General features: G+C 34.8%; 1 protein-coding gene across 2 annotated transcripts in view; it reads right to left on the bottom strand.

Moving 5' to 3' along the window:
- Positions 1–3395: 3395 nt before the first annotated feature.
- STRN3 (striatin 3) overlaps positions 3396–14158 on the bottom strand; it is a 106344-nt gene continuing 95581 nt past the window's right edge. For both annotated transcript variants that reach the window (XM_021695780.2, XM_021695779.2), the window contains 3 exons: positions 11413–11520; positions 5225–5311; positions 3396–5140 (listed from right to left, as the gene is read on the bottom strand). In XM_021695780.2, the coding sequence (XP_021551455.1) occupies positions 4971–5140; positions 5225–5311; positions 11413–11520 (365 nt within the window). In that variant the 3' untranslated portion in view covers positions 3396–4970. The remainder of the gene's footprint in view (positions 5141–5224; positions 5312–11412; positions 11521–14158) is intronic.

The raw sequence follows: 14158 nt of genomic DNA, 5'->3' as shown, positions 1-14158 counted from the left end.
ACATTCTGACAACTGAAAGAAAAAGTGCAAGAGGATAGAATGTATAAGTCATTTTCTCATAATACCAAAATACTATATAGCATACTAGGATCAGATACAAAACTATTATATTAAAAATGCCAACAGCTGTTTCAAGCAAATAAGCATTCATTTAAAGCTACTACCTTCTAATGATAATTTAGAATTGTTAAACACTCTGCCGAGACTTCATAATCATGACCCTTAGAAACTCAGGAAAGAGGAAATATCGTGCATCCAAATCTTAAGAATTCTAAAATGCATATTAAATGTATAGAAATGCAAATTCCATAGCTCAATAAAAGAATGATATTCAGAACAAAAGCAACATTTCTTCTCTAATCATTCTGTATTAAACATTTAAGGAAAATGAAATAGTTAACTCAGTTGAAATGTTATTTTGCCCCAATAGATGTTGTCTTAAAACCAATCAACAATATTTGTTACTTAATATACTAAAAAGTTGTAATTATGAATGAAATGGAAGGGAATTAGGCATGAAGTTTCTTTTGTAGTGTATTTTCATAATAACGGAAGTATCACACTGAACAAGACAGCAGGATTGCCTGGTATTTTTCTATTTATATCCTTAATTTTATACGTGTATAGATATATTTGGCTTATACTCAAAGTCATCCATGTACTAAAAAAATAGCTAAGTTGGTAAATTTTTACTTACTACTTTTAAACTTGTAAACATTTGGCTGTGAGGAAGAGCACATATTAAAAATAGAACTGCAGGAAAAAATATTGTAGTTTGACTATTTAAGCAATAAACTGTTAGTGACTAATTCTAAGCTGCTTTACTTTTATTATTCCAAGTATCTATCCCTGGGACATGGTAAAAAATCCTATATTCACCATTTTATGCAGAAAGACCAATTCTGAATTTTTTTTAAATTGTTATATTTATTCAATTTATTGAATGTCTCCTTTCTAGGCATTATACACAGCCACTACTACCAAGTTAAACAGCATGAGATGCTTTTGATTACTTAGTTCAACAAAAATGTCTTGTAGTTAACATTATTTTTATATATGCTTGTAAAGTTGGTTTTTGAAAAGTGATCAGAATTCCCTTAATATAACTATCATTACCTCACCAAGAGCTCTCCCTTCAGATATTCTTTCATCTTGTCTGGCTCATCTTCTCTACAGAGGACCTGCCCTCTCCCTCATCCACCTAAGGACCCTATATCCCTTCACATATACACTGATCCTACCTGAAGCAATTTACACGTTGACCTGAAAAAGGTGTTAACTGATTTACCTGGAGTACACATACTAATTCTGAATCTTTGGAGTCTAACAATTCTATAGGTTGTATAAAAGGAATACAAGGACCACGTATCAGGCAGAACTGAAACTGCCTTTAATACTACATAAAAATTTGGCAAAATGGGGTATGGGAAGACAATAAACTGCCCCCCCTTAATAAAATGCCTTAAAGACGAATGATTCATTTAACAAGAATTTTCATTTAATTAAGCAAAAATGGGTTTAACCTTTTCCCTCCATAAACAGACCACAAATTCTTAGCTGAGTACCACTCCTTGAAAAATTAAATGAAAATCCAGCCTCCAAACTACAAGCATTTTTAAAGAAGGTAATTTTATAAAGGACAAAGTTGAGGCATCTGAGATAACCAAGGAAACTAACACTCTGACTTAACACTAAGAGCAGAAATGACCACTCTATTAAGTTACTATCAATTATTTTGTGTAAGTAAACAAGATAAAGGGTTAACAACTAAAAAGGAGTAAAAGAAGATTTTTAAAAAGATGTATTACAATCCAACTTCAGCAGGCATGCCTAAATTACAAATATGCTAGGCTATTTATAACATTTAAGGTGTTAAATGAGATGCTGGTCGTTAGTGGATAACTAACTTTGAAATGTGAGAAAATTACACAAAAATAAAGTATGAAAAAGGCAGAATATTATTAAATACTGAGAAAATCAACATATTAACATTTGTATATACAAATATTCTTAAACTTTATACAGCACCATTTCATAGTCAAATCAATCTACAGAATTTCCCACGAGTCACAAATGGGAGCACACAAAATAAGACTTTCTCTTTTTGCATCCTTTAGTCTCTTCCAAACATTTAATACTGGAGAGAAAAATACAACCAAAGTAGAGAAAAGAAAAATAAACATATATACTAATTTTTATTCAGTTCAGTTTTAATACATCCCAAGAGGTGAATGTTTATGCACTGCAATGATGATAATCACATTTCAGTTAAACAGTAATGCACCGGTTTGGAATAGCTGCCAGAAACAATACTAGCTTTGGAAAAACTGTTATTTCCAAAACCAAGGAGAAAATATGCCTCTTACTTTGTTCATTAAGTTGAATCTTCAGAAAACCAAAAAACCTATCACTTTAAGAAAAAAAAAATTTCTTTTAAAGATTTTATTTGAGAGAGAAAAAGAGACCGCGAAAGAGGGAACACAAGCAGGGGGAGTGGGAGAGAGAGAAGCAGGCTTCCCGCAGAGCAGGGAGCCCGATGTGGGGCTCGATCCCAGGACCCTGGGATCATGACCTGAGCCGAAGGCAGACGCTTAACGACTGAGCCACCCAGGCACCCCACTTTAAAAAAATTTCTGAAAAATTTTAGTATTTCACCAGCAATGACTAAAACTGACACTTGGATTTTTATGTAGAAGACAATTTCTCAATGTACACATGTAATTTTTTTTGCACTAGGCATTCAAATAGAATTTTGCCACGTAAGTTTTGTTACCTTCTAATTCCATTTCCAATTTTCTTCAAAGAAAAAGGATATTACCTTGTTGAAGGAAAAAGTTTAAGATACTAATACTTAATATTTATAAGGACTTTTAACCAATGAGTAATGCAGTTTATTCTCTGCTTTGCTTTTTTGTGGAAACAGGTATGGCTAGATAAGAATGACAACACTATTAACTGAAACCCAGATTTCATAAATAGAACGTTTAAGGAAATGATTTAAAATTGGACCTCTGGGGCACGTGGGTGGCTCAGTTGGTTAAGCAACTGCCTTCCGCTCAGGTCATGATCCTGGACTCCTGGGATGGAGTCCCTGGGATGGCTTCCTGCTCAGCGGGGAGTCTGCTTCTCCCTCTGACCTCTCCCCTCTCATGCTCGCTCTCATTCTCTCTCAAATAAATAAATAAATAAAAACCTGGATCTCTTTTTCTTTTTTTTTTGGTTATTGTGAATTATCTAACTTATTTTAATAGATTTTTTAAGATTCCCAAATGGGGTGAAATACATAGAAAGTCATTCTTAATAGTGTTAACTGTTCTAATCTTACTAGAGTCTCAATAAGCAATACAAAGTTTAACAGAACAGCATAGAAATGAAGGACTCACTGAGAAATCATCTCCATTTCCTGGTTTAATGATGGAGAGTAAAGTATTGCACTTTATTAAATAATCAACACAAAATAATGTAGCCAACAGTAACATACAGGTACACAATTTAATATTTATTATATGCATTTTATATACATTATTTTTCAATAGCTGTACGTTTGCTATGTGATACAATCTTAAAAATTTGCTGATTCATAGTTTGTAAAACAAAAACCTTACAAAACTCATCAAAACTCGCAAACTGATCAGAAAAGTTTTTGGAAGACTAGAAAAAATACTTTATTGTCTTAATCATGCATTACACAAACAAAATCTTTAGTTACACCATAAAATTAAGCACATCTGAAAAAATAAAACAGGGATAACTAGTCCAAACACAGCAGATTTCTGTATCCTGATTCAACTATTTTTGTGTCCTGTTTGTAATGCAAATAAAATTTTATTCCAAATATTTTTAAACAACATAGTTTTTGTTTGGAATCATGATAAACCAAGATATGCATCTGGGGGAAATCATCTTGGTTTGTAACTTAAACTATAAAATATTCCATTTTTAGTCTATTTTAGACCATTCAAAGAGTTCCAAAATAGATATACAGGTTCCTTTAGCACATTAATAAAAGGATATAAAGACCAACAAAAAGTGAAATAAATAATAGGCTATTAGCAAGATGGATAATCCTTGATAAATAAACTTGTAAATACAGTAAGATGTACAAAATATCACATAGTGATAGGATGCCAAGATTAGTTCGTTTTTTTTCTTTTTAAAGAGTTCATTTGGAGTATTAAACCCCATTGTTTCATTTTAATACACTTAATAAAGTCCTTGGTTTATATGAAGACAATTATGTGATGATGAAGGTGATTTAGCATCTTTATGGAAGGACTTAGCTGAGCTGTATTAGGCAAAAGAAGGAAAAAGTGTGGTTACACGGCAGCGGGTCAGTGAGATCTCTGTGTTTTAGGGTTGTATAATGCAGAAAAACTTCAATACAATCTTGAGCACTGTTGTGACAGGCTAAGTATATAAAAAGACTTATAAAAACTAGAATTTTATCCAAACATTTTGTGCAACTAATGCTAAAATATTTTAAGTTAAATTTTCTTTTTTTTTTTTTTAAAGCAAAATAAGTTTAAAAGGGAATCTGTGGCATTCAACTGATAAACAGAAAATCACTAAGAGATGAAAAAAAGCTACTCTTGGAGCTCACTTCCCCCCCAACAAGAGCACCACATTCCTAACCCTAAGGCAGCACACAGAGTCCAAAATAAAAGTCTTTTGTAAGATCAGACTCCACATTGGCTTAAAGATACCTAAAAAACAGACATACGCTCAGTTCATATCCAGTACAGGCCACAAATAATGGAGTCCTTTTTATTTGTCCCATGAGATACAGTAATTACAATTAAATTAATGAGCCTGACATTAAGATGTGATTTCCATCAATTTATGCCTGCCTTGAATAGCCTTCACCAGGCAGATCACATGTAGTGTCATATCAGTAACCTTTCTGATGGCAGTGATGCAGACCCTCTTTCTGTCCAAGCAAATCTGTTGTTAAGATGTGAGTTTTTGTTGATTCACACAAATACTTTGGCAAGGGCATCAGCCCCTGCACTGGCAATATATGCTTTTGATGGATGGAAAGCAACATCATAAATCGATTCATCTAATTTCTTCCTATGTGCTGTTATTTCTTGCACACATGTCTTGCTGTCCAAATTCCACAATCTAATAGAACAGTCATGGCCTGTAATAAAAGAACAAATAAAGTACATTACTGAGTAACAATTCCTTTATAAAGTTTGTGGCAGTATAGGAAGTTCAGACTTACTTCCAGACATCAGATAGATTCCATTAGGATCTACTGCTAGACTTGTAACAGCATCCAAATGAGCTACCATAGAATGGATCATTTTACCTAAATAAAACATAACACACAAGATAAAATTTTCACAAATAGTTACTAACTTGCAAGATCAGAAACCATAATATAACATCAACATAAAATAGACAATCATAGCAATATATTTTTTTATTGTGGTAAAATACACATAACATAAAATTTACCATTTTAACCATTTGGGAAGGTATCATTCAGTGGCTTTTAGAACATTCGCAATGATATGCAACCATCACCATTATCCAGTTCAGAACATTTTCATCACTGCAAAAGGAAACCCGTACCCATTAAGCAGTCACTCCCTATTTCTCCCCTCCCCCAAGCCCCTGGTTACCACTAATCTGCTTTCACTCACTATGAGTTGGCCTATTCTGGATCCTTCATACAGTTGAAATCATACAGTAACATGTGGCTTTTTGTGTCTGCCTTCTGTCACTTAAAGTTTTCAATGTTCACCCAGCATACAGGCATACCTTCTTTTATTGCGCTTCAAAGATACTACAGTTTTTTGTTGTTGTTGTTGTTGTTGTTTTACAAACTGAAGATCTATGGCAACCCCGTACTGAACAAATCTATTGGCACCATTTTCCAATAGCATTTGCTCACTTTGAGTCTCCGTCACATTTTGGTAATTCTTGCAATAATGCAAACCTTTTCATTATTATTATATTTGTTATGGTGATCTATGAGTGCTTCCAACTCAGTGAAAGCTCAGCAATGGTTAGCATTTTTTTTTTTTTTGCAATAAATATTCTTCAATTAAGGTACATACGTTGGGTGTTTTTTTAGACATAATGCTATTACACACTTAGTAGACAACAGTATGGTATAAACACGACTTTTATATACACTGGGAAACCAAAATTCATTTGACACACTTTAATGACAAATCAGCTTTACTGCAGTGGTATGAAACTGAACCCACAGAGGTATGCCTGTAATAATTTTTTTAAGAGAATTTGAATTCTAATGCAGAACTTTCCCAGTTACTCCCAAAAAAAGACATCTGTGCGACATGAATCTGACAGTACCTGGTAGGCAGTGGAAAACATAATGACTGTATGGTTGCATCAAAGGCTTAAGATCATATAAAGTGGAATTAAACTAGAAACAGAAAAAATCTTTCTTGTTAAGAAATGTAAAGATTATTTCATATACAGGGTTACTGATAAATCACTAGAGGATATATTCCTAACTAAAGACTCTACTATTATCAAATTCATTTATCCTTTGAAATGTCAATCATTTTATACATTAGAAACAAGAAAGGGGAGAGGAGTGAGAGTATATTAGAGAAATTATTCTGGATTTCCCCAGACAGTAGCAAAAACAGTATTCTGGAAAATTGGGATTTAATGAATATCTTCACTCAAGATTTGGCAAGAAAATGGGATTCAGTAGCAAGTTAAAATTAAAAAACAAGTTATAAGTACAAAGTTGTGTTGCATAAATACCTTGGGACAAGGGGATTAGCCTCTGCACTGGCAATATATGCCTTTGATGGATGGAAAGCAGTATCATAAATTGATTCATCCAAGAAGGGAATAAAATAGCAAATACTGATATTTCTAAAATTTCCTACCCTTTCATTCAGCAATGAGTCTTTATTACTCAAATGCCTGAGTTGCTCCTAATGAGAGGCCTTCTCCAGAATTCTAGTTACAATCATTTGCCATGTTTTTGGTCCCCTGTTGACATTCCACAACGGGACATGAAATAGATCTACTTTTCTTGTCTGCTACAGCTCCTGGCCTGAATATAAAACCACAACATAATCAAAGGTGCAAAAAGTTACTCTGAAAAACATAAAAGGTCCTATCATTTTCTGGCAATACTAACATCATTAGTTAAGTACAAAATTAGTCTCTCATCATTTCAAACCACATCTGTCTCTCACTAATACTAACAGAATAATTTTAGAGATTCTTCTCTGCTATCCTGAGGAACAGAAGAATCATTCAACATACTATCTTTAATTGCTTAGTCTAACATAACTCATCAGATCTAGAATCCATTCCTCACAACATTCCTATAAAAAAAAAACCAAGTATGAAATGGTTAGCCTCCAGGACAATAATCTCAAATCATTAGAGGTTAAATACCAAGCATCATTAGCTTCTCTTAAAATGTCAAATCTATGATGAGAACTCTTAATTCACAGATCTAGTTCCAACTTCTCTCCTGAGAATGATCCTGCATCTCCTAAATGTAACATGTCTTAAACCAAAGAATTCTTTCATCCAAACAGCAGATCTACTCACTTTTTCAAGGGTACTATAGTTTCCCAGTTTGTCTCCAGTTCTCCTACCTGTCCACTAAATTAACCCTATGATATGCTAAAGCCAACTTATAATCAACCCTTCCTCTCCATACAGTCAGAAGGCCACTTCGAAATTTAAGTGACTTCTTCAGACTGGACGCGAATAAGGAGGCAGAAAGCTGAACTAAGTTGGATGCTGGTGACCACAAAAGTCACAAAACTTCTGACACCTCCCGAGAATTAAGACTTTGTCTTTACCAACATATACTTGCAGCTTCTCACATTTAACCAATTTCACTTTTGCCCTACATCTCTGCTACTGCCTCTCTTCACTGACCAAAGTTAATTCTCTCCTCCTATAACGGAGGAAAATAGAGGATACATGCAGTCACCCATTCTCCCCTCTCTGGCACCTTAAGCCCTTTGACTTGGGTAATCAATATTGTGAGCCTCTATGAAATGGGGACAAAAGAGCTTTTTTTTTTTTTTAAAGATTTAATTTATTTATTTGACAGAGAGAGACATAGCGAGAGAGGGAACACAGCAGAGGGACTGACAGAGGGAGAAGCAGGCTTCCCACCGAGCAGGGAGCTCAACGTGGGGCTCGATCCCAGGACCCTGGGATCATAACCTGAGCTGAAGGCAGACTGCTTAACGACTAAGCCACCCAGGCGCCCAAAAGAGATATTTAAAAAAAAAAAAAAAATGTAGACTCTGGACGCAAACTGCACGCAGCGTGTGAATCCATCAACCGTGTAATTTCTCTCTGCTGTTTAACAATCAACAAATTATGTAACTTTTTTTTAAGACTGATTGATTTGACAGAGAGGCACAGCGAGAGAGGGAACACAAGCAGGGGGAGTGGGAGAGGGAGAAGCAGGCTTCCCACAGAGCAGGGAGCCCAATGTGGGGCTCGATCCCAGGACCCTGAGATCATGACCTGAGCCGAAGGCAGACGCTTAATGACAGCCACCCAGGCGCCCCACAAATTATGTAACTTCTTTTAAGCCTTCTATTTCAACTGTAAGATGGGAATAATAATAATACTTTATGTGTCTTATGGCTGTTAGAACAAACATGTTAATATATGTAAACCAAATAGAATGATATCTCACTTGCAATAAGATACCACTAGAATATAAATTCTAAGAGGACCAGACATTTTTTTTTTTTTTAAAGATTTTATTTATTTATTTGAGACAGAGAGAATGAGAGAGAGAGAGCACATGAGAGGGGGGAGGGTCAGAGGGAGAAGCAGACTCCCTGCCGAGCAGGGAGCCCGATGCGGGACTCGATCCAGGGACTCCAGGATCATGACCTGAGCCGAAGGCAGTCGCTTAACCAACTGAGCCACCCAGGCGCCCGAGGACCAGACATTTTGTTTGTTTTGTTCACAAAGCATTGAAAACTAGCCCAAGGATATGGCAAGACCCTCAATAAACTTTGCTAAATGAGTCCACAACGAAATCATGATCTTCTGTCTCCAACTCCTCCATATCCTCACTTGTACACCTTCTCCCAAACTCACCATCACTAGCTAAGTTTCTCAGGCACACTAATATGCAACTCAAATTTGTACCTCTACCAAAATTTTAAAAAATCATGAGCCCTTAATATCTCTCTAGAACAAATAGTAGAAATTGAAATTATAAATTCTTTAAAGATCTACCAGATAATGCAATTTAAATAATCTTTCTAAACCAATTTTACAAACCCCTGCTCAAATATCTTAAGTGATTTTCACAGTGCATAGCATAAACAAAAATCCATTATTCTTAGCCTGGCGCTGAAAAGTTCTCCTCAACAGTTTCTGTTTCCCTTTTCCAGACTTACCTCTTTAGCTTTACCTATAAGAAACTTTTGTTCCAGCCACCATTCTGCCTCTGCTCAAAATAGGCCCTTATCTGGAATTTCCTACTACACCTTCTTCACTTAAAAACAAAACAGAACAAAAAAACAACAAAACTTACCCATTTCTTCAAGGCAAAGATCAAACCTTCACTATGAAGACTCCTTTATCTAGTATGGCTCATCTTATTGCAAATATGAGTGCACTGTGTGCGCATGCACACACACAGAGACACACGTCCTATTTTCCCCAAACAACAATAAGCTCCCAGAGAGCAGAAACCACATCTTATACATGATAGCAGCCAGTGCCGTGCAGAATACAAAAGCTAAATATACTTTTTTTGTTAAAAATCTAAGAATTCATTGAGTTCATCCATAGTATCAATTTCTATAATGTTTCAGATAAATTCAATAAATACACTAGTCATTGGATAGAATACTCTATTAAAAACTTAGCTGTCAACACCAGACCAGCTATGAAAATACTCCAGTTTATCACATTTAAATGAATTACCAATTTTCAGGGAAAAATTTCTTTGGAAACAGTATATCCGAACACAATTTACAGTTTAATTTAACACTATGTTGTTGTTATGTGTATGTACCTTGTGTGAAGTGAGACAGGATTTAGAAAGAATTTTTCCATTGTTAAGAGCCTATTGCTTTGTCTTTACATTACAGATAAGGTAACTAGACTAATTAACAGAAAGAATAAATTGGTAGAATTTGCAAACAATCTGAAAGACTATAGGTTCCTTGTTATTAAACAAAATTTTATTACCATTTTCATTTCTGCCAATAAAACAGCTCTAGAGACTCACACTTTGCTGTTAATACAACTACTGAAATTCCTGACCCTCCTCTTAGAAACCTAAATATAAATCTTCAATAGTTAATTTTAAAAAATCTTTTCAGAAACACAGTAAAGGAAATTATCTCTGTGCTTGCAGAAGAAGAGACTGAGGCTTCATAAAAATGTTCGAAGACTTGTTCTGAGGAGGTGCTGAAGTGAGAACTTTCATATGAATATGAATCTTCTTTCCTATGCAATATAGACTATAAATATTCATTCTCTTCTCAACTTGTTCTACTGAGTTAAAAGGAATCTGTCCATTAGAGTGTTATCTGAATACAGGGATTTATTTAAGGCTCTAAAGATTAATAATTATAACCATGTCCAATTAATGGTTATAATCATAACTATTAATTATAAGATTAATAATTATATATAACCTTCAAAGAGAAATTTGTAGAGGGGCACCTGGCTGGCTCAGTCAATAGAGCATCTGACTCTTGATCTTAGGGTCATAAGTTTAAAGCCCACTTTTGGCGTGGAGCCTACTTCAATGAATGAATGAATCAGTGAGATTTTAAAGAGAAATCTGTAGTTCCGATTTGCCGTCTTGCTTGATAATCTGTGGCCCTGCAATAATGCTGCAATTAACTTTTAAGTTTCTTACTTGGAGATCCTTCAAAACCCCTGTTTTAGCTTCTCAAAGAAGCCTAACTGAGCACAAACAGTATTTCATGTGGTATTCTAATGACAGATGAAACAGAGGTCATTAAAGAAATAACCCAATGGCCAAATTAAAATTTAATTTCACTTCTATATAACTGGTAAGTTTCCTCACAAGAAAGAGAGGGAAAATAACAATTAACAATTTCCACTATTTCCACATCATTTCATCTCCTGAGGAATAATTCTAAGAGCATATCTGAAATACCAAACCCCAGAAAGAGACCTTTCAACAACAGAATTTGAAAGAAAAAATTTCAAATGGATGGGTTTATATTTAACATGACACGGAGAAAACATAATTGATAGGCAATTAAGGACAGAACTTAACATGTAAGTGTACTACATGAAGTGAAAATCTGAGTTGAAATAGTTTAACTTGGCAAATTTTTAGGCAAAAACTCAGTATGTCTTACATAAAAAGAATAGCATTTTTGATCATCTCAAATTTACAGTATTAAGACTAAAAAGAAAATACGATAACCTACTTACCCGTTTTATTATCAAAAAATTTGATGTGTCTATCTTCATGAGCAGTTATTGTAACAGGAAGTGTGGGATGACTTACTACTCTGTTAATGTGATTATTAGACTGTAAACCTGAAAAATAAAGGAAGATAATGCACTAAAGTTCAAACTTTCCGTTAAAATTTGGATGATGGCTTTTTTTTTTTTTTAAGATTTTATTTATTTGAGACAGAGAGAGAAAACACGAGCAGGGCAAGAGGGGCAGAGGGAGAGGAAGGGTGAGAAGCAGACTCCCCACTGAGCAGGGAGCCTGACATGGGGCTCAATCCCAGAACCCTGGGATCATGACCTGAGCTGAAGGCAGACACTTAACAGACTGAGCCACCCAGGTGCCCCTAGATGACAGCCTTTTTAGGCTTACCAAAAAGTAAGAATCATTTAAAAAATTAAAGCATTTGTATAAAATAAAAATCTGAAAACTAAAACTAGAGCTCTAGAGAGATATAGTTTCTTAAAAAATAGAAGTGTAAGCTATCATGTCCTATAATATGGATAGTATTAAGCTCAAATTTAGGAAAAATTAGGAATATTTTAATGCAGACTGTCAGTATAGGTGGCTTAGAATCTTAAAGACCCACAGTAATTATTACTTTAAATAACCAGTCCATAAATGAATTATAAACATTTAATGAACAAATTTGCAAGTGAAAATCAGATGTTTGCAAGGAACAACCCTTATCCTACCCAACTCACAAAAAAACACAAACAGGAATTAATGTTCTTAGGGATGAGAACTTCCCTTGCTACCAAGTTCTTAATTTCTTATTAGAGATGAGGAAGAACAGAGAGGGATCAAAACTAATGGGAAAATATCATCAACATTTATTAGATTTTAACTACATCAGTCATTCCACATACATAAAAGAATTTTTTTTTTTTAAGATTTTATTTATTTATTTGACAGAGAGAGACACAGCGAGAGAGGGAACACAAGCAGGGGGAGTGGGAGAGGGAGAAGCAGGATCCCCGCAGAGCAGGGAACCCCACACGGGGCTCGATCCCAGGACCCTGGGATCATGACCTGAGCTGAAGACAGAGGCTTAACGACTGAGCCACCCAAGTGCCCCTATAAAAGAACTCTTAACTTAGACACATTACCTGTGTTAGAGGGAGAAAGGGAGTAGAGTTGAAAAGATGCTGGGAAAGAAACCTTTGAGTATAATTTGGTTTGAGATTTGACCATGAAACCATTTAAATGGTTTAAACAGTTATAAAATGATTTTTTAAAGGCACTCACAAAAAAAAAAAAAGTAAAATTAAATGACTGTAACTGTATATCCATTTGGGGTATAAACACAAAGAAATGAACCATTTCAAGTGACTTTAAAGCAGAATAATTAGATGTCCCGTCCCAAGTGGAATACACCATGAATATGAAACCATTATCATTAATCAAACTACTGGTGGTGGTGTTGGTTTTATTATTATGAGATGACTATATCTGTACTGTGGAATAAATCAAATGGGAGATGATGAAGATGATTTTGCTGACAACCAAGAGTTTCGACATGATTAAAATGAGGTAAAAAGCAAACAGATACATCTGAATTTGAACGGGAAGTATTTGTATGAATTTATCAGTGTTTTACTTTTTTAAAAATGCATTTCTAGCTCTGTCCACTGAAGCCGCCCAAACCAACAAGCAACTCAAGAGCCATAAAAGTCATTAGGACCAACCCAAAAGCCTTGCACCTATACTGTAATCTCTACATGTCATTTTCCACTAAAAGAAACCATGGCTCCTTAGGGAAATGCAGGATTTCAGTCTGGGGCACAAAATGAACAAGATGAACCCAAAACATCTTGCCATATCAGAAAGTAAGAAAGCTATCAATGACTACCAGAGTCATGTCAAAAGGACTCAAGAGCCAACCTGAATAAGCTCCCACTGGCCAAAGATGAAACAGCCTGAAGACTGATAAAGGTAATACCTGCAAGAGACTGAAACACATCAGATACATTTATATCCGAGATTAGAGATTATAATGGTAATAAAAACAAACACCACCCAAAAGACTCAATGGTCACCTCTGGGTAATGCTAGGAAACAACCTCATTATTTTGAAAACTGATAAAGTGGGGGAGGGATCAATAATTGATCTTTCCCTTCACTTGTAATCACTAACTCCAGGGTAACCAAGTTATTGATGCGGGGTGTTCCTTTTTATAGAAATATTCTAGCTAATAAGTGGAGAAGGAATAAAAGAATTAGAAAATCATTTTTCAACAGAATTAATGAATTAATGGACCTAGACAATGATCAAGACTGAAAACGTAAAGATAAACAACCAGACAATATTTACTTCTGATAGGAGCTCACAAATTACTATAAAGTAGTTTTGCCAAAAACATTTAAAAACTTCATAATGAAGACAAATAAAAATATTAAACCTGAATTTGAATAAGCCTCTAGATCTATAATCTATTTATAGGAAATAAAATGAAAAGAGAAAGCACATTAAATGATACCACAAGGATGCTACCAGCAAAATCCACACTGTGGAAGCTACAGGATAAACGATTCAATTTCTTCAATAAAAAAATGCAAGGGAAATAGAAGAGATGGAGGGGTAACCTACAGGTAAGAAGAAACCTGAGGGACATATCAACCAATTACAATGCATAGATAGGCCTTATTTGGAACCCTATTTAAATAAACTGTAAAACACATAGCACATTCTACACTAAAAACATTGGCCATTCACACATA

Source organism: Neomonachus schauinslandi, chromosome 9 (assembly GCF_002201575.2).
Source record: "Neomonachus schauinslandi chromosome 9, ASM220157v2, whole genome shotgun sequence".
NCBI classification, from domain to species: Eukaryota; Metazoa; Chordata; class Mammalia; order Carnivora; family Phocidae; genus Neomonachus; species Neomonachus schauinslandi.
Note: the sequence above shows the minus strand (reverse complement) of the source record. Positions and strands in the feature narration are given on the sequence as shown.